The sequence below is a fragment of the Thunnus thynnus genome, chromosome 11 (genome assembly GCF_963924715.1).
Source record: "Thunnus thynnus chromosome 11, fThuThy2.1, whole genome shotgun sequence".
NCBI classification, from domain to species: domain Eukaryota; kingdom Metazoa; phylum Chordata; class Actinopteri; order Scombriformes; family Scombridae; genus Thunnus; species Thunnus thynnus.
Window position 1 is genome coordinate 7,033,222 of NC_089527.1, and position 25,967 is coordinate 7,059,188.

Genomic DNA, 25,967 nt, shown 5'->3' on the forward strand with positions numbered 1-25,967 from the left:
GATTCTAATAACTAGAAATGTTTGTGCATCCAAAGCCTGATACCTGTACATCTTATCCTTCTGTCCAAAAACTATTAAAAACACATCAATGAGCCACATCGCTCGTTCCCTCATTACCAAGAACACACACACACACTGTAGTTTGGGTCAGTCCCACACACACCCTTTATATCTACATAGGAAGAGGGTCCCCTTCAGTACAGCTACGGTAGCCCAGAACAGACAAACTAAACTCTTGAGAGGGCGTTTTGCGTTTTTGGCAAGTTTCACCGTAGGTTCTCCTACATGCTTGGAAGGGGAGGGTGAGGTGTTTATTATAGGTCCCGCTGCTTTTCGCAAGCATGAATCCTAGTGCTTGAATGCTACACACTGGCGAGTCTTGCCAAGAAAAGCAGTGGGATCCATAATAAAGCGAGGACGAGGGTTGTTTGCCATCTGCAATCTCACCACTAGATGCCACTAAATCTTACACATTGCTCCTTTAAATAATTTACTGCTAAACACAAGGTGAAGATTATTAACCTCTACTAAACCAGGACAAATGTTTCCAGAAAAGTCTGCTGCTAATGTCGTTCTTCTCTTTGTCTTCCAGATGAGTTCTCCATATTCAGAATAAAGCGAGATGAAACGTGCCACATTTTTGATCAAAGGTTTCTTGAATCCTTCCATGTTTTCGCACTGACGCGACGCCAAACCTAAAAACATCCGTCCATCCATCAGCTGTACCGGGGCTGCAGCCAATCACAGGAGACGCTGGACAAGAGGCGGGCGACAACCTTAAATCGATGTTTTCATTTTTCCGATTATGAAACTGTGTGAAAAGAGGTTTTTGTTAAGTTCATTGCTTCTGCTGTTGTTCCTTATTTTTCATATATTCATAATGGGGTAATACTTTATTTTACAGCTGTCTAAATGTTATAGTAATTTCCTGAGTAATTTGCAGGTAATTTAACATTTTTAGGACATTTTACAGAGACGATGGTGGAATTTAGTGCAAATTATAAGAAAAAAACAGAAAAAAAGTGTTCAGTTGGTTTAGTTGGTGAGTGATAAGTTGTCAATTTGCAAACAAATATTTTCAGTGTGTAGTTTTGTGTATCAAAAGATATATTTGGTTTATAATATTAGGTTTTTCAATAAAAGTGGCTGCTGTGTAACTGTTCATTCTTAAGACATTTCTTTATAAGGTTTATGTAATTTGGTTACACAGGAAATATGCTCATTGTAGAGTTTTTAAGAAACAACTTAATAATGTATAATAGATATTGTTTGACACACAAAACTGCACGCTGAAAAAAGTATCTTATGTCACCTAAAGAATTGTAAAGAATCTGATTTATTAAGAATTCTTGCAAATTAACATGAAATATAATGAGCTGGCACTTTTCTTATAATTTGCACCTAATTGCACCACCCTGTCTGCAAATGTCCTAAAAATGAACCATTAAATACCTGCAAATTTCCAGAAAATGTGTATAAATTAACAGACCTGTAAAATAAAGTGTTACCCATAATTGTTGTTTTTAAAAGAAATTCTGTTGTAGTTTGTTTTCACTGTAAGTGTATGATTACTTGTTTTTGAGTTGATTTTCTACGAGGTTCTACTGTATATAAAGTCATTTGAATATAATTATTTTTGTCTCTTATTTTACTTATTGTCTTTTATTTTATTTCTGCATCAGTAGCTTCTACGTCTCTTTCACTAAATCATTCAGTTGCACAACGTTTGGATCCAACATGTTTTGTTATATTCACTCATTTCCATCTTCACTGATCCAGTCAGTGTGAGCTTGTCTGCCACCTGTCAGCCATGATGAGGCATAACAAGTAGTTTACTCTGAAAGAAGGTCTCTAAGCAGGAAGTAAAGACGGCTTCGCCACGACTGCTACCAGCTTGATACACAGGCGTGGGCGGTGAACCATGTGATTCCCGGTGAGTCAAGAGAGGGCTGATGTGTAATTGACCTGGAAAAACCATCTGAACCATGCAGGTCTAGTCCAGTCTGCTGTTAGTTCGTTAGATACATGTTGATATTAGTCTAATAGGATTATCCATTATGCTTTTTGTGTTTACATGCACACTAGTATCCTGGTTATGTTTTGCACATGTTAACAGCTTATCTCGGTTTCAGAAATCTTGATATACTACCTGGAGTACTCTGATAGAAACCTGATACTGTGGCATGTAAACACCACCTCGTCCAGGAATCTGAACCATCTCGTAGTGGCTGAGATGGTGAGAAATCGAGACACGCCTGCAGGCAGACGATCAGAAACCTGGATACTGTTATGATCATTTATACGGTTTCATGTAAACGCCATATCCTGAATATAATTAAAAAAAGGACATGATGCACCGTGTAAACACATTCATTGATTACACCTTTGTGCCATTTAGTGCCTGTATTTGTGCACGTATTGAGCATATTCTCTCACTTTTTTATGTTTTCAGTGGGAACTATTGACTACATCCAGAATACTACACAAAGCCCCCCTTTCCATGCATTTGACAGCATATAATATGATGCATTTCAGTACAACAGCCTTGCAAACAGAGCCACCCAAAGGAGGTCCAGTAGGTCCTGACCTGCACCTTCAGCCCCACGTGTCAAACAAACGTAACAACACACATTTAAAGGACAGAAAAATGGGTTCAAAACAATAAAAAAAACAACAGTCAGGAGCCCAAATGGACATTGAAACAGTTTTTTCTTGCTGTAATCATTCCTCCTGTTCATACTGACCATTAGAAGATCCCTTCATAATGCTCTTACAATGGAAGTGATGGGGGACAAAATCCACAGTCCTCCTTCTGTGCAAAAACATATTTAAAAGTTTATCTGAAGCTTCAGCATCCAAATGAGTCAAATCAAGTAGTTTAGTGTCAAAGTTCCTCTTTTTGTTAGCTCAGCTCAACAGGGAAACACTGTCCGAGGAAACACAAAGGGGGAATTTGATGCTAAAAAGACTGTAAATGTGTCAGATATCCACTTGATATGACTAACTCAGACTGCTGAAGCCTCATATAAACTTCACATCTACTTCTAAATGCATTTTTGCACTAAATGACTGTGTGGATTTTGTCCCCCATCACTTACATTTGGAGCACATTTGATGATAAGATGAGCACATATGAGAGGGGATTACGATAAAAAGGCCACATACTGATAAAACAAACAATAAAAGTGAATTACAGTGATTCAGTCTTTGTGACGCAATCACACGAATCAGCTTTTCAGAGTCTGATTCACGGGAAACACCTCCATATATATTTCTGAGATGATTTTAATGAACTGCTTGTGCGACTGACGCAACATAAGAGTGTACCAAAAGCTGTTGCCTCATTGTTCTAGCGGGAACTGGAGCAATCTTTATCACTCTATTGTATTCTTTAATCGAGCAGTTATGATTAAATTCAGCACAAAAATCTCCATAGTTTAAAAAGTTACTAAACTAATCGGCTCGAAGGTGAGATTTATGCTTTATTATTAAGTGTTTTCTAACTGTAGTTTTTGGGTTATCAAGAAAAAAAAACACTTTAAGGATGAGAACTAACTTGTTTTGGCAAAGGTACACGTGGTTAACCATATAACTATATATATATATATATAGTGTGCATATATATATGTATATACATGTATCTACGTCAATGCACACTGACACTTCCCCAAGTTATTCTACTGGAAAGTCCCTCACTCACAATGACCCCAATGCGTAGTGTGTTTCCTGTGTGAAAAGTTTGCAAAACAAAGAGGGATTTTGATGCTAAAAAGACTGTAAATGTGGCAGATATCTACTTGATATGACAAACTCAGACTGATGAAGCCTCATATAAGCTTCACATCTACTTCTAAATGACTGTGTGGACACACTGTGGATTTTGGCCTCCATCAATTACATTGAAAGCACATTTGAAGGATCTTTTAATAGCCAGTATGAACAGGAGGAATGATTACAGCGAGGAAAACCTCTTTCACTGTTCATATGGACACCTATGAGACTTGAAAAATGGTGAATCTGCCCTTTAACACGGAGCACAGAGAGAGAAACAATAAGTCCAAACTGGTTTTACTGTAATGGGAGTTTTGCTCCAAGCGAAAGTGTCAACAAGGAAGTTTAATAAATAATTTTGAGCTTATTTTATATGTTGTTTGCTAACTTTCTGGTGCTAACGAGTTACTAATTACTGTAATGCTAATGGAGTTTTAAATTATTATTTTACCTTCTGTCTGTTTAGTGCAAGAAAACAAATTAAACATCCTCCATTTTTCTTCTGGACGCTACAACGCAGCTAGACTTTAGTATTTTAGACTTTAGTTTATTTAGACTTTAATACCTTTAGTATTTTTCCCCAATTAGTTAGTTATATAATAAACGATAATAATTATAACAATTGTCATAACTCACACGGTTCCATTCATATTTTTCTGCGCACACAGACGCTTTTCCACAAGTGCTCACTAGTAATCAAACATGGTCACTCACAGACTGATAACAGACTGATAAGAGTGTGTGAGTGTGCTGTGCTGTGATCTTATGATCAGTACTTAGGCCCTGTTTACACCTGCTATTAACATCCGCACAAGTGCACAGCTCTGAACAGAGGTGTAAACGCACCCAAGACACATTGAGATGGATTGAGATCCGATCAATCAGACCGCATTCGGAAGCGGTCTGGGACGCAGGTGACCACATTTATTTTAGTAATGTAAACGCGACGCGTCCTGGACCACACTGAAGGACGCCTACTCAACTGACGTCCTCTATCTTCCAGCAGACTTGGCAGGGAATTGCTTTCCCGTCTCCGGATCCAAAGCTGTTTAATAACAGGATAAACAAATTAATTTGTTCTTCATGTGAATTAAAAGACGTAATCCACCTCCTGTTTGTTTTTCCTGTTTTTCCTGTTTTCATATAACCGCTTTCCCTTTTCAAATCTACAAATAGAATAATAATTGAACCAAAACCAGAAGCTAACTTGTTTTTCGCTTGTCTGTCAGAAGCTAAACGTTGCTGGATAGTTTCTTCTTTCCTATCAAGTTGATAATTTTTAGTTTTGCTGCGCTGCTCGACATGATAAGCTCAGGATTTATCGGGAGGATGACTGCTTCACTCCAAACAGTATGAACCCGGACTGTGTGTGTGTGTGTGTGTGTGTGTGTGTGTGTGTGTGTGTGTAACAGCTGATCTATTGGATGTGTAGAAGAAAACAAGAACATTATTAACATTAGATCTTGACCGCTGCTGTCAATGAAGTTATGCTGCTGTGTGTCTCGCGCGTAAATGCGCACAGCTCCTCTCAATGGAGAGACGCAGCTCTCTCTCTCTCTCTCTCTCTCTCTCTCTCTCTCTCTCTCTCTCTCTCTCTCTCTCTCTCTCTCTCTCTCTCTCATACAGAGCGGCAAAGTGAGATGTCCTGACCACTTGTGATCGGATCAACCAGAGACGGATGTCAATACCAGGTGTAAACAGGGCCCACGCCCGACTTTCTGAATCATTTCCTTGTCTCACCGGTACTTTAAACGACATGTCCACACCATCACAGCCCCCTTGTATGACTGTAAATTTCCCGCGGAAGCCACATATTTAGGAATTATTTCTCTTCTTAAGCATTTAATGCGTCATCTTGCCTTGCGGGAACTCCTCAACCCATTTTGAGAACTGAACTATAAAAACCAGAGGATACTTATATCCCTAGCATATGTACAAAAGGTCCTGACAGTGGTGATAGATGTTTTTGTTTATGCCATCACTCCACGCGGTATGTGGGCCGGATCTGGGAACCGAGTGGGAATGAGGTTTTAGGCTTTAGGGTTGCTTTCTCTTCAAACAATCCCGCCGTATAAACCTGAAATCTGTGTGTAGCGGCTGACATCTTTATATCCAGTCAATGCTGCATTAATTACCGTCAGATCCTGACCGATCAGCTGTTAATGAAGTTACCTCTGTTGTGCCACGTGCGTAAAAGCGCACATCACTTTCTCTCAATTTAAAGACAGTTTCAGCTGCTGTGTGATGCTGCAGTTGTTTAATAAAGTCAAAGGAAAAAAGAATTTGACACAAGCAGCTGTGGGCAAAAAGCAGAACATCAGTGCTGATGTTTCTGCAACATCCCGGATCACATTCAGTGACTCCTGAACGACATTAATGTAAAATTCAGACGTTAATTTAACATGTTTCAGACCCGCCTGAGTCACATTAATAGCTGTAACCTATTCTGACGGACGTTTCAGCTGATTATGTTATAGATGCGAAATACTAGAGAAGTAAAAAGTGCATGCAAGTTGGAGCTCTGCTGATTAAAAGACGCAATTTGAGGCTTTTGTGCTCTCTGCAGTTTTCATTATGGATCAATCTGTGTGTTGAAACGCGGAGAAAAGCCTGAAAAACTGTAAAATAAACTTTACTACATGTAATACATTCATAGTCTGTATGTGTCTTGTTATGAGCAGCACTATATTCTCACTCTTAACTGTTATTTGTAATTATTTGTGCTGTTGTTGATGTTGTTTTCTGGGTTGAGGTGTTATAATCAATATATTTTTTGTTATGATTTATATGTATGGTGTTTCAGTGTGGAAATAATAACACCCAGTAACAGCACAGCTCTTTTATTTTGAAGGCGGAAGTTAAGAGTGTGTAACCCTGCAGCTGTAACCGGCTGCTTGACGCAGCTGGATTTCTGATTTTTCGAGAATCACGTGATCTGTGGGAGGGTCAGTTAACTATAAAGCCCAACCTTTTCTTCTTCTTCCCTGTCAGACACAGTGAAAGTCACTGCAGACTATTTTACTTTCTGTCCGGAGTTACCAGCCTGCTGCTATAATCGGACCGGGAAACAACAACCACACAGTAAGTCTGAAGGAAATAAACATTTTATTCATGTTTTGTTGTTGTTTAAAAGTGAATATTCAGGCAGCAACTTCAGGATAAATCATCCTACAACTGGGAATAGTCTACATTTCATATCCATTGATGGTAATTATATTCTTACTAACGCTTGTCTTCACAAACATCATATTGTATTTATTAAGGGAAGGCAAATAATAAGTCTGTGCACATTGCGTTTCATGTATTTATTTATTTATTTATAACTTTTCGAAATGTGAGGCAGCAAACAGCCCTATTCCACTGCTGTAGTAATCCATATTATTACATACTTATTAGTATTAAATAACTATATTAGGTGCATTGTTATAATCTAATTCAAATATATTTTCAAATTTGATGCTATTTGATGCTAAGACCTACCATTGAAATTATGGATCAAAACTGGTAAACTGTCAAACTGCCAACTAAGTAACCCGGTAGTAATAGTATTACTCAGCATAACCGCCTTATTTACAGTGATGGTTTTCAGACTTGTCACTGTTTTTTTGGGGCTTTAATCGCGCAGATGGCCCAGTGGCAGGAACTGTTGAGGCTTGACTCAGCACTGCAGGGCCAGGTGAGCCGACTGTATGAGAGGAAATTCCCCCGAGAGATCCGTCACTGTCTGAGCGTCTGGATCGAGAGCCAGGACTGGTGAGTCTGGGAATAATACACGGTTGCTTTTAAGATTATTGCACTTGACTTATTACCTGGAATAGCATACGATACGCTTATAAATGACGCTGTATTGTTAAAGATTAAACCAGTGCTTCCAGTTTTGGCTTGTGACACTTTATAGTATCTAGTTGTGGCTCCTTGTCATGTTCTTCTTCTTCTGTTTTGAACATATACTGTATGTCAAATATATAAAACATGATCAGAAAAGATGACAAACAAAACTAAAACCCCCACAAAAGCAGAATGTATTCACACACACACACACACACACACACACACACACACACACACACACACACACACACACATATATATATATATATATATATATATATATATATATATATATATATATATATATATATATACACACACATATATATATGTACAGTTGCATTTACGGTAAACGGTAAAAAAAAATGTCGATCAATGTTTCAAAAAGCCTAAAGATATTCAGTTTACTAATATAGAGAACTGAAGAAACCAGGAAATATTCACATTTGAAGCTGGAATCAGAGAATTTAGACATTTTTTTCCTTAAAAGAACGACTCGCAGAGGTTAGAGAGGAATAAGATATATCAGGCTTTGGATAAACACACAGTACTTGTAAGTAAGATGAGTTATTTGTTGGTTTGGTTCTGCACATGACGTTAATTGATGATGAGAAAAATAAAGAAAATCATCAGCCAAATCTTCTAATTGGGCAAACAAGAAAAGAAAAACTACAACAATTATCTGCACAGAAACACATAAATCTATATATAACTACAGTATATAATGTTTATTATTACTATATAATAAAAGGAAGGAGAGGAATATCCCCAAAAAACATGAAGAATAAGGTAAATATGTGTGTTATTGTTCGGTAGGCAAGGCAACCAGATTAATATCCGGTGAGTCAGAGGAGGAACTTCTCCCAGAAATGTGTTAAATTGCTGATTGATCGTCTATCATGTTTTTGGTTTTTTGCTTTTCAAACTCGTCCCCTCCTGAGATCAATCACTCTGTTACTCTGATCAGTTACGACAGTCAACAGTCACAATCCTTAAATTAATTATATATATATATATATTTATCTGTTGATTTGCTTTTTTTTTTTTTTTTTTAGGGATTCGGCAGCTGGGAATGAAAATACAGCGAGAACTTGTTTTGATGCACTACTGAAACATTTGGAAGAACAGTGGAACATTTCTATCCAGGAGCACAAGATTTTACAGGGACCTGATTTTCCAGGATTAAAGAACTACTTACTGGTAGGCTGTTATAGTATACCGGTATACCAGTATACCAGTCAAACGTTTGGATACACTTAACTTTTTGACTGGTTCTGTATGTGAACTGAATATTGTTTTGTTGCTGCTTTTGAGATGATGTTCAGTTTAACTTCATCTTATCTTTTCTCAAAGTAAAATAATTACGACCTCTCCTCTCTTTATGTGTCTTTATGTCCCGTGTAGGAGAACTTTGGACATGATCCGCTGAACTTTGCCGTTATCGTCTCTGAATGTCTGAAGGAGGAAAAGAGAATCCTTGTTTCCACCTCTGTGTCACAGGTGAGATCACAACGATATCAGTAAAGATGATCAGCACAGTCGATTTTTAAACCGGTTTTGTCGGTAGAAGAGATGAAAAGTCTGTGACGGCGTTATGTCAAGACTGCAGATCAAACGCCTGAATAAAGATTTTTCAAATTTGGCTTTTATTCAGTTTTACTATTTTATTTCTACATCTAAACTTTCAGATGTGTTTCTGGTTGTTGTAGTGTTTCAGATCTGTTTCATTCTGTTAAAAAAAGGAACAAATACACATTATGTGGAGCTTTTTCTTCTTCTGTTGTGTTTAATGCCGTGTTTCTGTGGTGAAACTTGCACTGTTAGCGTGAGAGTCTCTTTTGTTAGAATCTAGTTTGAATGACACCATGCGGCAATTAAAGCAAAAGCATGAAATGAATCTCTTTGTCAGGGTTGCAGTCGTCCGACCATGGAACAAACATGGAGAGAGTTGTACAAAAACGTTGAAGAACTGAGACGGCAGACTTCGGTAAACTCGCTCGGACTGTCTCTCTCTCTTTTCTTTTCTTCTTTTTTTTGACATCACACGGTTTATTGGTTTGTATTTCACTGACTTTACCATTTATTTAACTCTGATGCAGGATGTAAAGAAGGAAATTAAGTCACTGGAGGCCCTGAATGAAAACCTCGACCATATACAGAAGACCTGGCAAAGCGAAGGTTAGTAGGAGAGAGAGAGAGAGACAGAAACAGACGACTGGTTTGGTTTGACTTCCTGCTTCATCTGTGTCTCATTTGTCGTCACCAGTGGAGCAGCGTGTTGGATTGGCTGAGTCTCGTGCTTTTGTGGAAGATGAATGTTTGAAACGGGCCAAATTTATCGTACGAACAAAGCAGGTACTGTAGACGCATGTTTGACTCTCAAACTCTTAAAGCATCTTCATCTTCAAAGTATGTCTGTATTTTGTGATACATTTTGAACACTTCAGCAGATTTATTACATATTTATATATTAGAGAGAGATGCAACAAAGGTTCCCAGACTTGAACCAGGCATTTTAGAGCTCCAACTATTAGTCGATTAATCAATTAGTTGTCAGCTATTAATTAATCACCAATCAATTAATCGTTTTCTAATAAAAACTGTTCGTCCTGTCGGTCGGGACAAAACAAGACATTTGAGGATGTTGTCTTGGTCTTTGAGAAACAGTAATGAACATGTTTCACCAAACAACTAATCAATTAATCAAAAAAAATAATGAATATATTAATTGATGATGATGATTTTCTCTTTTAACGTTCAGTAACTTCAGCTTCCTTGACCTGCAGTATGTCAAAGACTCATAACAACAGTCTGTTCAAAGCTCTAACAGTATTGTTTTTACATATTGATTTTTATTCCAGGCAGTTTTTTCCTCCCGTTAAATTCAATCAATGCAAAAACTCATTGTGTTTTACAAAAAGATGCTCAAATGCTTGATATAATGTAATGATTCGAAGCCACAATAATTTCTACATTGATTAATTAAGTATCGTAATTAGATGATGCAACAGAACCAGAGATATCATCTTTTTTTTTATTCCATGAGTTCTTCTTCCTTGTTAAAACCTGGTGCCTACATTACCCACAATGCAACTCAGAGATGAGGAGCAGCTGCAGAGACTTCATACACCTGGAAACACACTTTAATGTGTGAAATTTAAAGCTTGTTGTATTTGTTGTTTTGTCTTACAGATGGTGCTGCAGCAGATATTGAACATTTTAAACTTGGCAAAGCAGGTTGTGGAGACTCTCACAGCTGTGGAGCTGCCTGAGTGGAAGCACAGACAGCAGATGTCCTGCATAGGAAGTCCAGCTGACACCAGTCTGGACCATCTCCAGAAATGGTAAGAAAGCACTTTAGCTTTTCATCTTCCATGTAGAAGATGTTTTGTGTTTTCTGTCCCACCTGTCGCGTTTAATGACAGATGTAGTGTTGTGCGTGCCTGTGTGTGATTATTCTGTATGTGCAGGTTCACAACTGTGGCAGAAGTGCTCCAACAAATACATCAAGAGCTGCAGAAATTGCAAGACCAGAGCAAGAAATACAACATCACTGATGACTCCAACCTCCCTGGACTCCCAGATATTGAGAAATTCACACTGTCCTTGTACAAAGAACTTCTCACCAAGTGAGTCATGGCATCGGGACTCTTCTGTGTTTTATACACACACACACACACACACACACACACACACATACCTCTTTATTGTTGACGTGTTTTGTTTGTGTTCTTGCATTGCAGGGCTCTAGTGGTTGAGAAACAACCTATCATGTCGAGCTTGCCAAATCGCCCCCTGATACTGAAGACCAGGGTGCGATTTGCAGTGACAGTGAGGTAAGGCGCCATAAAATACATTAAATAGAAGTTAAATAATTAAATAAAAAAACAGATTCGGTTGGTCTAACCTAGTGTGTTAGTTAGTGGATTATTCAAGCTTTCCAACCAAGTAGGGTCAATTTGATTTGGTAGTTAATAGCAAAACGTTTAAGCTATGCTAACTGTTTCATGTATGTGAATGGAGAATGCTAATACCATTAGCGCCATACTCCGGGAGGTATAGTTAAATAAAAACACAGATTCGGGTGGTCTAACCTATCTTGCTAGTCAAGCTTTCTAACCAAGTAGGGTCCGTTTGATAGATTTAGTTTATTCCATGTCAGCAAAACGTTTTAGTGATTGAAAATAAAATGGTATTTGAGCTGAAAGTGAGCTGTCAATCAAACGTGATCCAAACACACCCTCACAGTCCTCAGAAACTGTTTGAGCAGCAAAATGAGCTGTTTTTGAGCTACGTTTTCTAATAGTTATGAATGTTTATTTTCATTCAGAATTTTGTGGATGTTTAATGAGACACTCAACTTTGATATCACATATGCATTTTTCATGATTTCAAGCCACATTTCCAGAGGCTTTAACACCGTCTCTCTGCAGGCATTTTCTCCAAATCACCTGTAGAGTGATTTCAGGTCATTCACCTTACAAGAAATGAGCTTTTGTTTCATGTACAGTACTTCAAATACAGCACTGTACTGTAAGAAGTTACTGTTGCTGTAACTTTATAACTGCTTTTTGTGTTGAATTATTACTGTAATGTTATCGTTTTCTAACTGTAAGAAATACAAGATGTTCCACATGTTAAAAATAAAGCAGATATGAAGCTTGAAGTGATGCTGAATGCAATTTCACAAAATCCACTCCCATTTTATTTCACTTTTACTGTATTTATGTATTTTAAATCATGTTTTTTGTTGATAGTGTGTCCCTTTCCTCATCGTTGTCCCATTTGTTTTGTATTGTTATGTGGTGAAGCCCAAGATAATTTTCCACAATATGGACATTAAAGTTCCTAACTAACTAACTTCTCACCACCAACAGACTTTAAAAGTGTTAAAAGAGGACAAAATCTGTATTCAGTTTGGATTCACAGCAGTAATAATGAACCTGTTGGTATAAACAAACCACAACAGCAAAAAACTGTCTGCAGAAACCTTTTAAAACCACTTCCTGCAGGTGACATCACTTCTCACCATCTTATCACCTCATTATGTTTCAATAAACTGCTAAATATGAGCTAATAGGAGTCGACAGGAAGACGTGAGAGTAGCATATTTAAAATAAAATGAATGTTTATTTGTGGATTACGCCATTAGTTTCTGTTTTTTTTTTTCTCTTCTCAGGTTCTTAGCAAACCTCCCAGAATTCAAGTGCCGACTCCAAGTCAAACCTGTGTTTGACAAGTAAGTCAAATAAACTATTATTATTTTACATAAACAGAAACTTTTGTTTTCCTCTAAACTTTTTGTATCCTTTTTCCCTTCTGATAAATAAGGGATGTTGAAGAAGTCAAGACAGTTAAAGGGTAGGTAAACCGGCCGATTGTTTATATTATATTGCATAAATCGTTATAGACTGCTGATTAACTTTGACACATTTGTCTGATGTTGTCGTAGGTTCCGCTGCTTCGATTTCACCGTGGATAACAGTAAAGTGTTGGACGTGGACGCGCCGGAAGGAGGCTTGGTGGCAGAATTTGGGCACATGGTATGTAACGCCACAAACTCTTGAACTCTTGAAGCTTAAGACATATTAAACCTTTGAAATCTGATTTTTTTTTTGGGTATCTATGTGTTATTAATTAAACATATTGCTTTGTATTATATGAACAGTACATGTAATATAATTCATGCATCACTTGAGCTAAACAAACGTAGAACGGTATATAACGGACACATTTTCTCTCTCTTTTTTTTTTAGTCACTCAAGGAAAGCAAAGTGAAAACTAAAGGAGCAGCTGAGGTACGAGGAGATGTTCTCATTCAATTAAACAGGCCTTATTATGCTTTTTGTGATTTTCTGTTATTTATATACTGTTATAATGTTGTATATCGATGCTAAACATGGTCCAAGTTCCAAAACAAACAAAAGGGGAGCCACTGGTGGGTTTTTTTGCCTCACTACTTCTAAGTGCTGGTGTATAGTCATTATTAGGGCTGCAACAAATGATTACTTACTAGGGGTGTGCCCGAATACAAATACATTATTCGGCAAAGCACAAATAATGTTTTTTTTTTTTTACAAATATTTGTTTCATACAAATATTTTAAAAAATATTTGTTAGTTAGAAGTCTGTCTGCATGAGGCGATGAGTAAACGTTTCTCCTTCGTAAGGTAGTTTATTTATGAACACTTATTGTAACACTTGAATTTTCTAAAATTAAAAGCGTAATAAAAACAAAAACACTTTTATTCAAATACAAATACAAATAATTTTGCTGCCTCGACAAATACAGATACAAATACTGCACATCCCTATTACTTACAATATTGATTTATCTGCTGATTATTTTCTCGTTTAACCAATTAATCTTTTAGTCTATAAAATGTCAGAAAAAAATGAAACAATGTCATCACAATTTCCCTAAACTGAAGTTAACATATTCAAGAGTGTTGTTTTATTAAACCAGAAGTCCGAAAATATTGAGCTTTATACATATATATATATATATATGTTTAACAAAAGTATCAAATAGTCACATTTGACAATGAAATTTTGGCATTTTTGCTGAAAAAATGACAGAAGATTATCCAGTCATCAAAATTGTTGCAGATTAATTTTCTGATGATTAATTGTTTCAGCTCCAGTAATTATACAAGTAATGTCTCTCTCCTCTTCATCAGAGTCGTCTGGGAGTCACTGAAGAACTCCACATAATTAAATTTGTGACGGAGTTTCAGCACGCCGGATTGGAGTTTAACATTGAGGTGAGTTTCAACTGTTTCTGAACTTGTAAATATTGGATTAGGAGAAGAGAGTGTTGGAAGTTTATTAAACGGTCTCCTCCTGTGTGGGTCCAGGCCAGCTCGCTGCCTGTGGTTGTCATCTCCAGTACCAGTCAGATCCCCAGTGCCTGGGCCACAGTGATGTGGTACAGCATGCTGTCCACCAGTGAACCGAAGGTAAATCCACCATCACACTGCAGCGCTCTCTTTAGCTGCATGCTGAGACACATCCAGTGTTGGAGAGTAACTAAGTACATTTACTCGAGTACTGTACTTCAGTACAATTTTAAGGTACTTGAGTATTTCCTTTTGATGCTACTTTATACTTCTACTCCACTACATTTCAGAGGGAAATATTGTACTTTCTACTCCACTACATTTATTTGACAGCTTTAGTTACTTTTCAGGTGAAGATTTGACACAATGGATAATATAACAAGCTTTTAAAATACAACACATTGTTAAAGATGAAACCAGTGGTTTCCAACCTTTTTGTCTTTTGACGTCTTACAAAAAGCAGTGTGTAGTCGGGGTCACATTTCACATGTCTATGAGTTGTTAACAGCTCCACCAAATAGTGATTTTTTCCCTTTAAACTTCTCACATGCTTTCATTTCAATAAATGTTCAAATGATCCAATATTTCAGCAAAAATCAAAGATTAGAGAAAAAGTCCAAAAACTGAAAACAGATTTGTGTATCAGAACTTTGTTTTTTCTTCTTTCCTCTCCCATTAATCATCTCACAACCCTTCAGATTTATCTGGTGACCCTTTGGAGGGGCCCGACCCCTAGGTTGGGAACCACTGGACTAAACTAGCTAACTGTATATGAAGTAGTTGAAACTAGCTCCACCTCCAGCAGCTACAACAGTAACATGCTGCTCTAACACTGATGCTTCACTATTAATAATCTAATGATGTCATATATAATAATGTATCAGTCAGAGGGACCAAACCACTACTTTTACTGCAATACTTTAACTACATCAAACTCATAATACTTATGTACTTTTACTTTATTCATGCAGGACTTTTACTTGTAATGGAGTATTCTTACATCGCTGTATTGGTACTTTTACTTAAGTAAAGGAGCTGAAAACTATCTGAAAACAGTCAATTGAATTGAGTTTTTCCTGTTTGTACTGTACATGTTTTACACTATAATAAAGACCTTCGTTCATCTTTCATTCTCGTGTTCAGACGGTACCATTTTCTTTCTTTTTATTGTAGTAGATGAGTGAATATTTGCAAATTTAAACTTCTAGTTAAATCACATTTTCACGACCAGCCAGAGAGGGGGCACATCCCTGTGACAGACAGTGAATTAGGATCATTTTTTCACTGCAGCACAAACAAACTGTAGTGAAACTCTTAACTTTGTTCTGCAGAACTTTTCGTTGTTTGTCGACCCTCCTCCACTCGCCTGGCAGCAGCTGTCACAGGCTCTGAGCTGGCAGTTTCTGTCTGTTGGCAAACGAGAGCTCAATGAAGACCAGCTCTCCACGCTTAGACACAAAATTGTGGGTAAGTGTTTGACCGTCTCGTCCGAGGAATTGCAGCATGGAACTTTCTAGTGGTTGCTTGCTAAAACTCTTGTTACAGAGGTCTTGTTACTTTAATGTGACACTAATATATACAGTATTTCTGCAGAGAACCAGTATTGTTATATTGTAATTGCTTGCAAGTATTTGTGAGCAGCTCAGAATAATTTCTTTATTATTCAACAACAAAAGTCACTGTTGAAGACAGTTCAAGTTGTAAATCTGTCATCTGTGAACTTCTTTGTCAAAAAAACAGTTTGACATTTTGGGAAATACGCTTATTCTTTTTCCTGCCGAAAGTTAGATCAGAAGATTGATACCATGCTAATGTTTGTGTGATAAACATGAAGCTACAGCCAGCAGCCTGTAGAAGAAGCTACAGCCAGCAGCCTGTTGTAGAACAAAGAATGGAAACGAGGGGAAACAGCTAGCCTGTCCGTACAAAAACCAATGAGTAAGAACAACATGTTGTTGTTTTACCAGGAGTTAAGTGAGTATTTCTTGGCCGGGTGCGGTGACTTCCTTGAAATCTCTATGAAGCTACTTTGTTTTTTTTCATTGATTGAACAAAAGAGATATAATGTGATTGTTGGTGAGCTTTTGAGGTGCTTGTATACAGAGTTTGTTCCTCCTTAGACAGAGCCAGGCTAGCCGTTTCCCCCCCTGTTTCTAGTATTTATGCTAAGCTAAGCTAACTGGCTGCTGGCTGTAGCTTCATATTTCTCGCACAGACATGAGAGTAATATTAAAGGTGCAATATGTAAGATTTATGTAAGAATTTTAGTTTGAAACATTCAAAAATTAACTATTAATTAAATTATCAACAGAATGTCAAGAAATAACAGTTCTGACAGTATGTCAAAGACGTCTATGTCTTAACATGCTAACCAACTAGCCCCAGCCCGTCCTATCTCATAATACAACTTTGTACCTCAAGAGGCGATAATGAGTCACTGTCCAGTCTGCCCTCAGTCCAACATGAGAGGGTGAAGAAGTAGCACTTTGTCTTCTAGGTTAAATTTATTCAAGCAAATGTTAGCTCAACGTTAGCACTGAATTGATATTGCTATCATACTTAATCAAAGTCCTAGTTACCTAGTCTGCTAGCTTACAGAGCACTGATAATGCACTATTGATTCAGCACTAATGTAGCATAATGTAACGGTGATATGCTGCCCCCTGTTGGTTTGGAGTGTGGAGTATGAAATAACCAATTCTTACATATTGCACCTTTAAGCTTCTCATCTAACTCTCTGCAAAAAAGCGTATTTCCCAAAATGTTAAGCGACTCCTTTAAAAAATTTATAGAAATTAAAACAAATACATGAGTGTTCATCAATAGGATTTCAGATTAAGGATTAGACAATCAGTTGTGTTTTTAATGTACTAAAATAATATATTTTACTTTACATTTATGTTAATTTTTTTCATATTTCTCTGTAACTGTTGCGTCTTCACAGATGATCCTGATGATCTTGTTCCCTGGCAGAAGTTCTCCAAGGTGTGTGTGTTAGTTAGTGTAGTTACTAATAATATAATACCAATAAATAAATAAATGTGACAAAACAAATCAAATCAAATGTGATGTTTTCCAGAAGAGCAGCAGTTTTTTTGTGCTTTTTTGTGCGAGTCAAAAATTGGGCAAACTGTTAGTTGTTCTCGATTCAAAAAAGTGACATTTCCCTCGCAGAAAAATAAGTTTTATACAGTCATCAATCATACTGTTATTGGTTTTAACAGATGAAAACAAAACTACGTGTTCTGATGAATACTAAAGCAACTAAATATTTACAAAGATACATCTAACCAATCTGTAATATTGATTCTGTTTCAGATTTACAAAATGAGCATCTTTCATATTTACTGATGAGTTTGTTAGATGGATAAAAGTTATGCAATATTTTTAAATGAAACTCCTTTACTTTACTGGTTAGAGAAGAATCTGAGGAGCTTAATCTCTCTCTCTTTGCTTTCCTGTGTGGACAGAACGAAGGCGTTTGGATCTGGATTGATGGAATCCTGGATTTGATCAAAAGACACTTGGTGGACTTTTGGAAGGATGGGTAAGACTAAATAATCTTGTCTCCTGAGTATGTGGATGACGATTAAGTCACTGTTTTAACTTAAGTCTTGTCATATCCTTCATGTGGGCTTCAGGTCCATCATGGGGTTCGTGAGCAGGGAGAAAACAAAATCCCTGTTGAAGGAAAAACAGGCCGGGACCTTTCTGCTCCGCTTCAGTGAAAGCATCATAGACGGAGCTATCACCTTCAGCTGGGTCGATCACTCCAACGGCGGTACGTTTCTGTCCGAGTCAAGTCAGATTTAGCACATTTCAAATTCAAATTCAAATTAGAGTTTCAAAGCAAGTCTGCCTAATACAATACTGATGTGCCATTATGTATAAGGAAATGAGTCTTAGTGGCTGCAATAATTCCTACTCTCCCTACTGACCCTGAAGATATTCTCTTGGAACGAGACTACACTGTAAGAAAATCCACAGCCCTCGTTCCAAAGTTGCCTCAGTTAGTTAAATTGAGTCGATATATATCAAATTTACAGTCACTTATGAACGATATTCCCTCTTTTTCTTCGCCCGGGACCGTTACTCGCCAAGCTGCAGCAGAGGGATACATTCACGGACAAGAAGAAAAACACGTTTTTGAGTCGTCTATACTGTCTTAACCAGATATTTTGTCTTCTTGTGTTTGCTTGTAGAGGCTTATGTGCATTCAGTAGAGCCCTACACCAAGAAGGAAATGTTGGTGGACACTCTGCCGTACATCATTTACAACTACAGCCTGAAAGTCAAAGGGAACAAGACCAGGAACCCTCTGCTTTATCTTTACCCAGACATCAAAAAAGAGACAGCCTTCGGACGCTACTACAGCAGTTCTAGTATTGTCTCTTGCTTAACCTTCAAATCCTTGTAATGATTCATGGATTTATAATGTGAGATTTACATAGTAGTTGAATATGAGCCCTCTAATGACCTGTATCTCTGCAGGTATGCCGACATTCGAAGAGATAAACGGTTATGTGAGGAAAATACGGGGCCATCAGTCAGAGTAAGTAAGATAATGATAAATAAACAAAAAATACCTCAGAAATAAACACTTTGTATCTACAGCTACAGCCCCATCACTGAGAAATGGTGGATGCTTTCTTTCAAAATGCGCCAAACACTAACATGAGTTCCCCCTTTAAATCATGTAGCTAGTAAGTGCCGTGCTAATTGATATTTTTGATAATAATTATGTATCAAATGACAGTGTGTAATGTGTTTACGGAGCTTTATAGCAAGTTTCAGCTCATTGTTTAGCTGTCCGGCTGCAACCGTAGCATTCATCACCCATTTGCTCAGGTCAAATTAACATTTGATTGTTGCTCAACCCATCCACAACTCACAAACTTATTGACTTTTGGGTGCAAACCACACTTTAAACCCCTTATAATCATCAGCCATAACCTCATATCCATCACTGCCTCATTCAAAATAAACTGTAGTAAACTGGAATGTCACCTCAACACAGACCGCAGCATCAAAAAAGACTTTTCTTTCTACGTCAGCGCAAGACATAATTGAAAGTATCCTCACATCATCTCCAGCAGATGGTCAATAAGTCATCTAAAATCACTGGCACTTAAAAACCAAAAACAAACTGTAATAAGAGCACATAAAATCATCTTAGACCCCACTTATCTGGCTCACCTTCTTTTCCAGTCGCCACTCTTTGGGAGGCGCTATAATTAGTCCAGCTTTTTCCTCACATCACTACGAACTCCATGCCACCATAGCCGTCTTTTGCCCCCCTGTCAATCTGTATTGTTGTGTGCTATAACTGACAGGAAGCAGAGGAAGGATTTGCCTTTATTATTTACAGTGTGTTGTTTTTTTTCTACAGCGATCCTACGCCACCTCCCTCTCCACCTCAAGAGCCGCTCTCCATGGACACGGACACAGACGTGGACATGGACACGGAAACAGACGCCCGTGTCAAAACCGCCATCGCACATGTGGGTTTGAAACATTTCTCATAGGTACACTGTGTCGAATTTAGAGTCGTCTAGCTGAACAGACATGGCAGAAATGGAATATAATATTAGTAAGTATTTCGTGATTCAGAATTGTACAAGACAAGAATCACGATTTTTTTCGCCCTTTCACCCACCCCCTAACCAAAAAATGTAAAAGTTGCAAAACCAAAACGAGCTAAAAGAGGTTAAAATTGAAGTAGAGCTGAGGGAGGACGGCCGATTATTATTATTATCCATTTTTAATATAAAAACATTGATTAGCACAGCTTTGACAATCTCTTCAGTTGAGTAATTCCACTTTTTTTCAAATATACAGCTGGTTTGATGTTTCTCGTCTCTTCAGTTCATTTAAACGTGACCTTTTTGTTTCCCTGTAGATGGAGCATCACCAACTGATCAAGGAACTCTTCCCTGAATTACTTGACACATCTCGATCCCCTTTCTACCGCATATCTGAAGAGGAGACGCTCATCAAGTCAGGACAATTTTGTTTCCCCCCAGGAAATGTGCCAGCACCTTTTTGTCAGGATGAAACATTTTATTAATCAAGAACAAGCAATGTGTTTTGTTGCATAGATGTTTTAAATATGTTGTACAAAGATATCGTGAATGTTAAGATGTTTGGGCGATGCAATAGATGTTTAAACTGACTGCCTCTCTATGTTCTTATGATGATTATTTGTTAATAATTGATTTGTTTTTCTTTTTGGAGATTCACTTGAATGTTTATACAAGCTGACTTTGTGTCTCTCTATTGCTGTGTGTGTGTAAAAGACATCGCTGTACTGTATTTCATTTTGTTCATTAAAATAAACATATTTTTAACCCATTCCAGTGCCGAGGGAAATCACATCTTCATTATACAGCACCAAATCTACAATAATAACTTTATTTATGGAGAGAAAACAAAGAAAACATTAAGTGGTCAAATTTCTTGACTGCTTGTCTTCAGTTTTCCAGGAGTATCAGTACTGACTAGGGCTGTAGTCAACCAAAGAAAATCTTGGTCGACTGAAATTGTACATAATCTTCAACTAATCGATTAGTTGCAGGTGTAACGGGACAGAGTGCACAGTGAACTCACATTTCTCCGTTTTGCCTCTTCAGGTTATGCTAACCTATTGTTGCTAACTTTGGAGGTAACCCCCTTCACTTTTCCAGTACTTGGGGAAACAACAGACCTGACTTTTTTTTTTTTAAGCATTTATTAACTGTTACACTTTAGTCTGCATTGTATATTTAATGCCAGACTGAGAACTTACCGATAACCTTTTCCTCTGCTCCGCTGGCATCCACCGTCACTTTCCCGCCGCTCTTTCCCCACTCGCTACGCAAACATACTAACCACTGCCCTATTCCTAAACGTAGTTACGCTACCGATATTTAGCGTTATTTTTGGTATTAAAAAATATCTTTTGGCCTGGCGGTAATTCGTTGATATTATTACAGGAGAAACGCTGATTCAGTAAACATTCAGTACGTTCAGTAGACGTTGAGTATAGTTACACCCAGCAGTCCCCGTTAGGTTGGGCCGTTGAGTACAGTTAGACCCACTAGTGTCCGTTAGGTTGGGCGAGTTCAAAGTTGTGAAAACAACGGGGGTGTTTTGAATATATGATATTTAGCGTTATTTTTGGCATTAAAAAAATATCTTTTGGCCTGGCGGTGATTCGTTCACATTAATACAAGAGAAACGCTGACTCATTAGACATTCAGTACCTTCAGTAAACGTTCATTAGCCGTTGAGTACAGTTAGACCCAGCAGTCTCCGTTAGGTTGGGCGAGTTCAAAGTTGTGAAAACAACGGGGGTGTTTTGAATACACCCCCGTTGTTTTCACAGGTAATTTGTTAGTTTGTCCCTCCCGCCGCAGGAAATAATGGATTAATCCCGGAAGGCTACTGATGTAGCACTTTTCTTCTTATGAAAGTAACACGGAGATTATTCGACCAATGAGAATTTAGTCGGACGAGAGCATATCGACCAACTAATCGACCAGTCGACCAGCAGACTACAGCCCTAATCCTGACAATACGTCATGAACAATAAATAATGAACTTTTTCTGACTCGAATAAACCGTAAATGTATCAAAACAATGGTGAACACAAACAAAACTCAGGATAGTAAGTGGCAGCAATGTGACTGGCTAAAATAAAAATAAATGACGAGTCTGGTAAGAAATACAAGTCATTCTCACTCACTTTTTCACAGCCTCTAAAAACTATTCAAATAAAACAATCCTAGAACTTCTTTCCTCCTCTGATCTTAAGATTTGATATATTTGATACTGAAATAGTCAAAACTTTAACCATGAAGATTAAAGCTAAAGCTAAAGCTTGACCGAACCGGTAAATACTGACCTGTGTGACACTTTCCTCATGGGAGATGACGAGGAGGCAAACATTTAAACAGAATATGATGTGGAATGAGAACGATGTGTAGGTTATTCATAGTAAACTGTGTCTCGAAAAACATGAGTCTAGTGGGTATTATCTGTACGTTCAGTTGTCGTTTTAAGGCAACTGTCTTCAAATGTGTGTTCCCGCGACGGGGGATGTTTAATACAGCACAACACCGTCCATGTACCGGTTTGTAGTTTGTCTTATTTACTGTTCATGTGGAAAAACTTAAAGTCCCCCTTCATACAAAAATCTTCTTGTTCCTTCAGTTGGATGTTTGAGCTTCACTGTGCAGAGTTTGTTTTCACATTCATCTGCTGAAAGTGAGCCAGTTAAAAGTCTGATTTCAAGCCTACGAGCAGGATTTATGACATCACAACCAGTTTGGAGCCAATCGTGGTCCAATATTCAACTCACACACAAGTGTGATGTGGAAACTTGAAGCCTCCAGAAGCACAAACACTGAAAATGGACTTTACAGTGAAGCAGGAGACATCTGGAATATTTGCATATTCACAGATTCTGGATTTTTAATGAGGGAGAGGGAGTAGATGCCATTTTCAGGGATTTTAAAGTGGTGTTTATACTTTATTTTGTGGAAAAAAAACCATATCAGACACACATTATTATTCCGAGCAGAGTATTTCCGTATGTCTCAATACATGTTTGGATCTTTAAAATGAAGAAGAAATGTACTTGCTGGCATTCACGGTGGGAAGAGAAAGAGGACGTGGAGGGAAGAAAGCAGGAAACACATCTGCTTTATGAACATTAGGTGACGAACACACCCACAGAAAAATGTAACTATGCCGACAAAGAAAAAAAATACAACAAATGAAACAATCTGACGTCTTTTAGATGAATTTTTTTTACACTTTTAAAAGTCTCTGTGAAATAAATACAAACTGCTTCTATTGCGAGTGTTACCACTGGAAAAATACATTCAGAATACAATCTGTCAGTGACTTCAGATGGAGATCTGAAGCTTCAAATATCCTGCCTCCAGCAGTCAGGAGGACGTTCTGACAATAGACGCGGGTATTTATACATATTTATACATTCAGAGACACATATAAGAATATACGTAATAATCTCTACACACCTTACAAAGCTCACAGAACTACTACGGTGAGATTATAACACAAATACTAGCAGGTAGTGAACAGTACAAACAAAACTAAACTAATACAAGTTGATACAATCTGATCGAACAGTACAGACGGATTACATGAGTCACATACTGCGTTACGGATATTCAGATATTGTATCATTAATTTAACAGTATTGATAAGGCGCTCACACACACACACACACACACACACACACTCACATACACACACACACATTACATTATGATAGAGGCCTGAAAGCATAGCACACTAATAAGATTACTGCTGCGACAGAGAAACACAAGTTCAGCTCACAATTCAGAAGTTTGGCAGCTAATGTACAAAAAGCGCGACGGTTCACCGCTGAGGAGAAGCTTAAAGCTCCGACGCGTCTACAGCAGGCTGTCCAGGCTCTTCTCCACTCTCTCCTTGTCGTCAGAACCGGCAGGCGGGCTGTATTTGTCCTGGTACTGCTGGAGGATGGTGACGACATCGTGGTGGCCGAAGTGCACCGCCTCCTCCATCGGCGTGTTCCCCCATCTGTACAGAGCGCACGTTGTTGTATTATTTGTCACGTGAAGAAAGGAACCATAGAGAAGGATTATTATACATACAAACAGCATTTAGCACAAACTATATACATATCACCGCTGCATTGCAAAGAAAAAAAGGGTAAAAAGAAAGATGGCTGCTTTATGGATCACAGCTGATGATCTTTCTATGAGAGAAACATCCTCTAAAATGATCGGACGCTCAGAGGAGAACCATGAGTGTATTATGTGTCTTCTTGGCAACAGTTAAACCTGCAAATATGGTTTTCGGAGTCATAAAAATAAGAATAAATTATATAAGGTGAGCTGTTTTTCAAGACACGTAGCCGCCTCGGACCAGAGGTTAGATATAGAAGGGTTAAACCAGTAAACATGAAGATATGTACCAGTTAGATTATCTTTTCTGCAAATGTTCTCACAAAAACTGAAACCAAATCCAAACGTATGGAAGCGTATTGAATTAACGCAAAAACTGGAGGCGTTAATCTCATGATTATAACTTCCTAATTATGAATTACTATCTCATAGTTATGAGAAAAGCATCTTGCAATTGTGAACTTGTTTTCATGTAATTATGAGATCTTTTCTTATAATTACGAGACAGTGAGTCATAATTATAAGATTTGAGTGCTGGAGTGCTTATAAAACCTCGACAGGTCATGTGATCAAACTTAAACAGACTTATAAGCTTCTTTCTGCTCAATGTACCAACAACATACATATATACTGTACATTCATATCCCTTAGTTGCTTTTTGGTATATGTTTATTTCTTTAGTATATGTCTTCAGTTATTTTTAAAGGGACAATGTACATTAATTATCACTGTAAACCTGCCAGTTTAATCCCAGTTTGTGTCTCTCATGTATCAGTGTACATTCAGGTCAAAAGGTAATTAAGCTAACCGACGATGTTTGAAAAACCCAGAAAGACTCTTCTAACCATCTGCATGGAAAACATTCTGTCTACTGAATGATAAAAAAGATTTTTTTTTAGCCCTTTTCACAAGTTGCACCTCAGTTTGATGATGTGTGGTGAATTGGAAACAGAGTCAAACGGGTTCAAATGTTCTTCTTCTCTTCTATCTTCATCCAGATGGTTAGAAGAGTCTTTCAGTATCAATAACATGTTAAACAACGATTGCACCAACAATCAAAGCTGCTGTTTTTTCATATTTCTGTCCATTAACTAAAACATTACAGCTGACTGTTTTCCAAGTTCTGCTTTTCCACAACAGGAACCTGATGACCTGAACCTGAACCGCGCTGCTTTTTCGTTGTATTTTACAAACCAGGAAGGATCAGATGTGTGAGTCAGACATTTTAAACTGAAATGACAATCAGTTCTTGTGAAAAGCAAAGAGAAAAGATGATGACAGTAAAAGGAAGACAAAAAAAACCCCACAGGACATGAAGGAAAATATTCATCTTTTAGCAGGAGCACTAATCCATCAACACACCTGCTGCGTTAAAGGGAAAACATGCAGGCTGCGGTTTAGAGCCTTAAGATGGAGAATCTGACATCATGTAAAAAAACTATGCTACATGGAATAAAAATAAATGATCGATGAGATGAGGATGTGACGAGAGACCACAGAGATGAAGGAGGGTCTGGTCTCACCTATCTCTGGGTACTGGGTTCACCTTGCAGGCCTCCAGCAGGAAGCGGACCACCTCGGTGTGTCCTGAAAACAGAGCAGAAGCTGGAAATACATGGTGGTGGTGGTGGTAATTAAGATTAACTGGTTGACTGTAAGCAAAACGTTACCTTCAGCTGCTGCCACATGCAGGGCTGTTCTGGAGTCGTAATCCCTCTGCTCCATGTCCATGGACGACAGCGCAAACCTACACACACACACACACACACACACACGCACGCGCACACACACACACACACACACGCACACACACACACACACACACAAAGTTTGTGTAACTACCTTTGTA

The 25,967-nt window shown here is 37.9% G+C and overlaps 2 protein-coding genes across 5 annotated transcripts in view; one reads left to right on the forward strand and one right to left on the reverse strand.

Moving 5' to 3' along the window:
* stat4 (signal transducer and activator of transcription 4) overlaps window positions 1–20,792 on the forward strand; it is a 43,639-nt gene extending 22,847 nt beyond the window's left edge. For 2 of the 3 annotated variants that reach the window (XM_067602965.1, XM_067602967.1), the window contains exon 24: window positions 593–812. In XM_067602965.1, the coding sequence (XP_067459066.1) occupies window positions 593–616 (24 nt within the window). In that variant the 3' untranslated portion in view covers window positions 617–812. Of the gene's footprint in view, window positions 1–592; window positions 813–2,524; window positions 2,580–4,947; window positions 4,973–7,396; window positions 7,525–8,657; window positions 8,803–9,006; window positions 9,103–9,511; window positions 9,590–9,701; window positions 9,781–9,868; window positions 9,958–10,794; window positions 10,947–11,072; window positions 11,232–11,345; window positions 11,439–12,781; window positions 12,842–12,933; window positions 12,964–13,054; window positions 13,146–13,358; window positions 13,401–14,282; window positions 14,367–14,459; window positions 14,562–15,772; window positions 15,909–17,385; window positions 17,427–17,911; window positions 17,989–18,082; window positions 18,223–18,643; window positions 18,824–18,932; window positions 18,994–19,830; window positions 19,943–20,340 lie in introns of those variants that run through there. The other variant, XM_067602969.1, reaches the window with a different exon arrangement.
* A 2,127-nt stretch (window positions 20,793–22,919) lies between these two features.
* Window positions 22,920–25,967, reverse strand: part of glsb (glutaminase b) — a 49,473-nt gene continuing 46,425 nt past the window's right edge. For both annotated transcript variants that reach the window (XM_067602970.1, XM_067602973.1), the window contains 3 exons: window positions 25,789–25,865; window positions 25,642–25,705; window positions 22,920–24,011 (listed from right to left, as the gene is read on the reverse strand). In XM_067602970.1, the coding sequence (XP_067459071.1) occupies window positions 23,864–24,011; window positions 25,642–25,705; window positions 25,789–25,865 (289 nt within the window). In that variant the 3' untranslated portion in view covers window positions 22,920–23,863. The remainder of the gene's footprint in view (window positions 24,012–25,641; window positions 25,706–25,788; window positions 25,866–25,967) is intronic.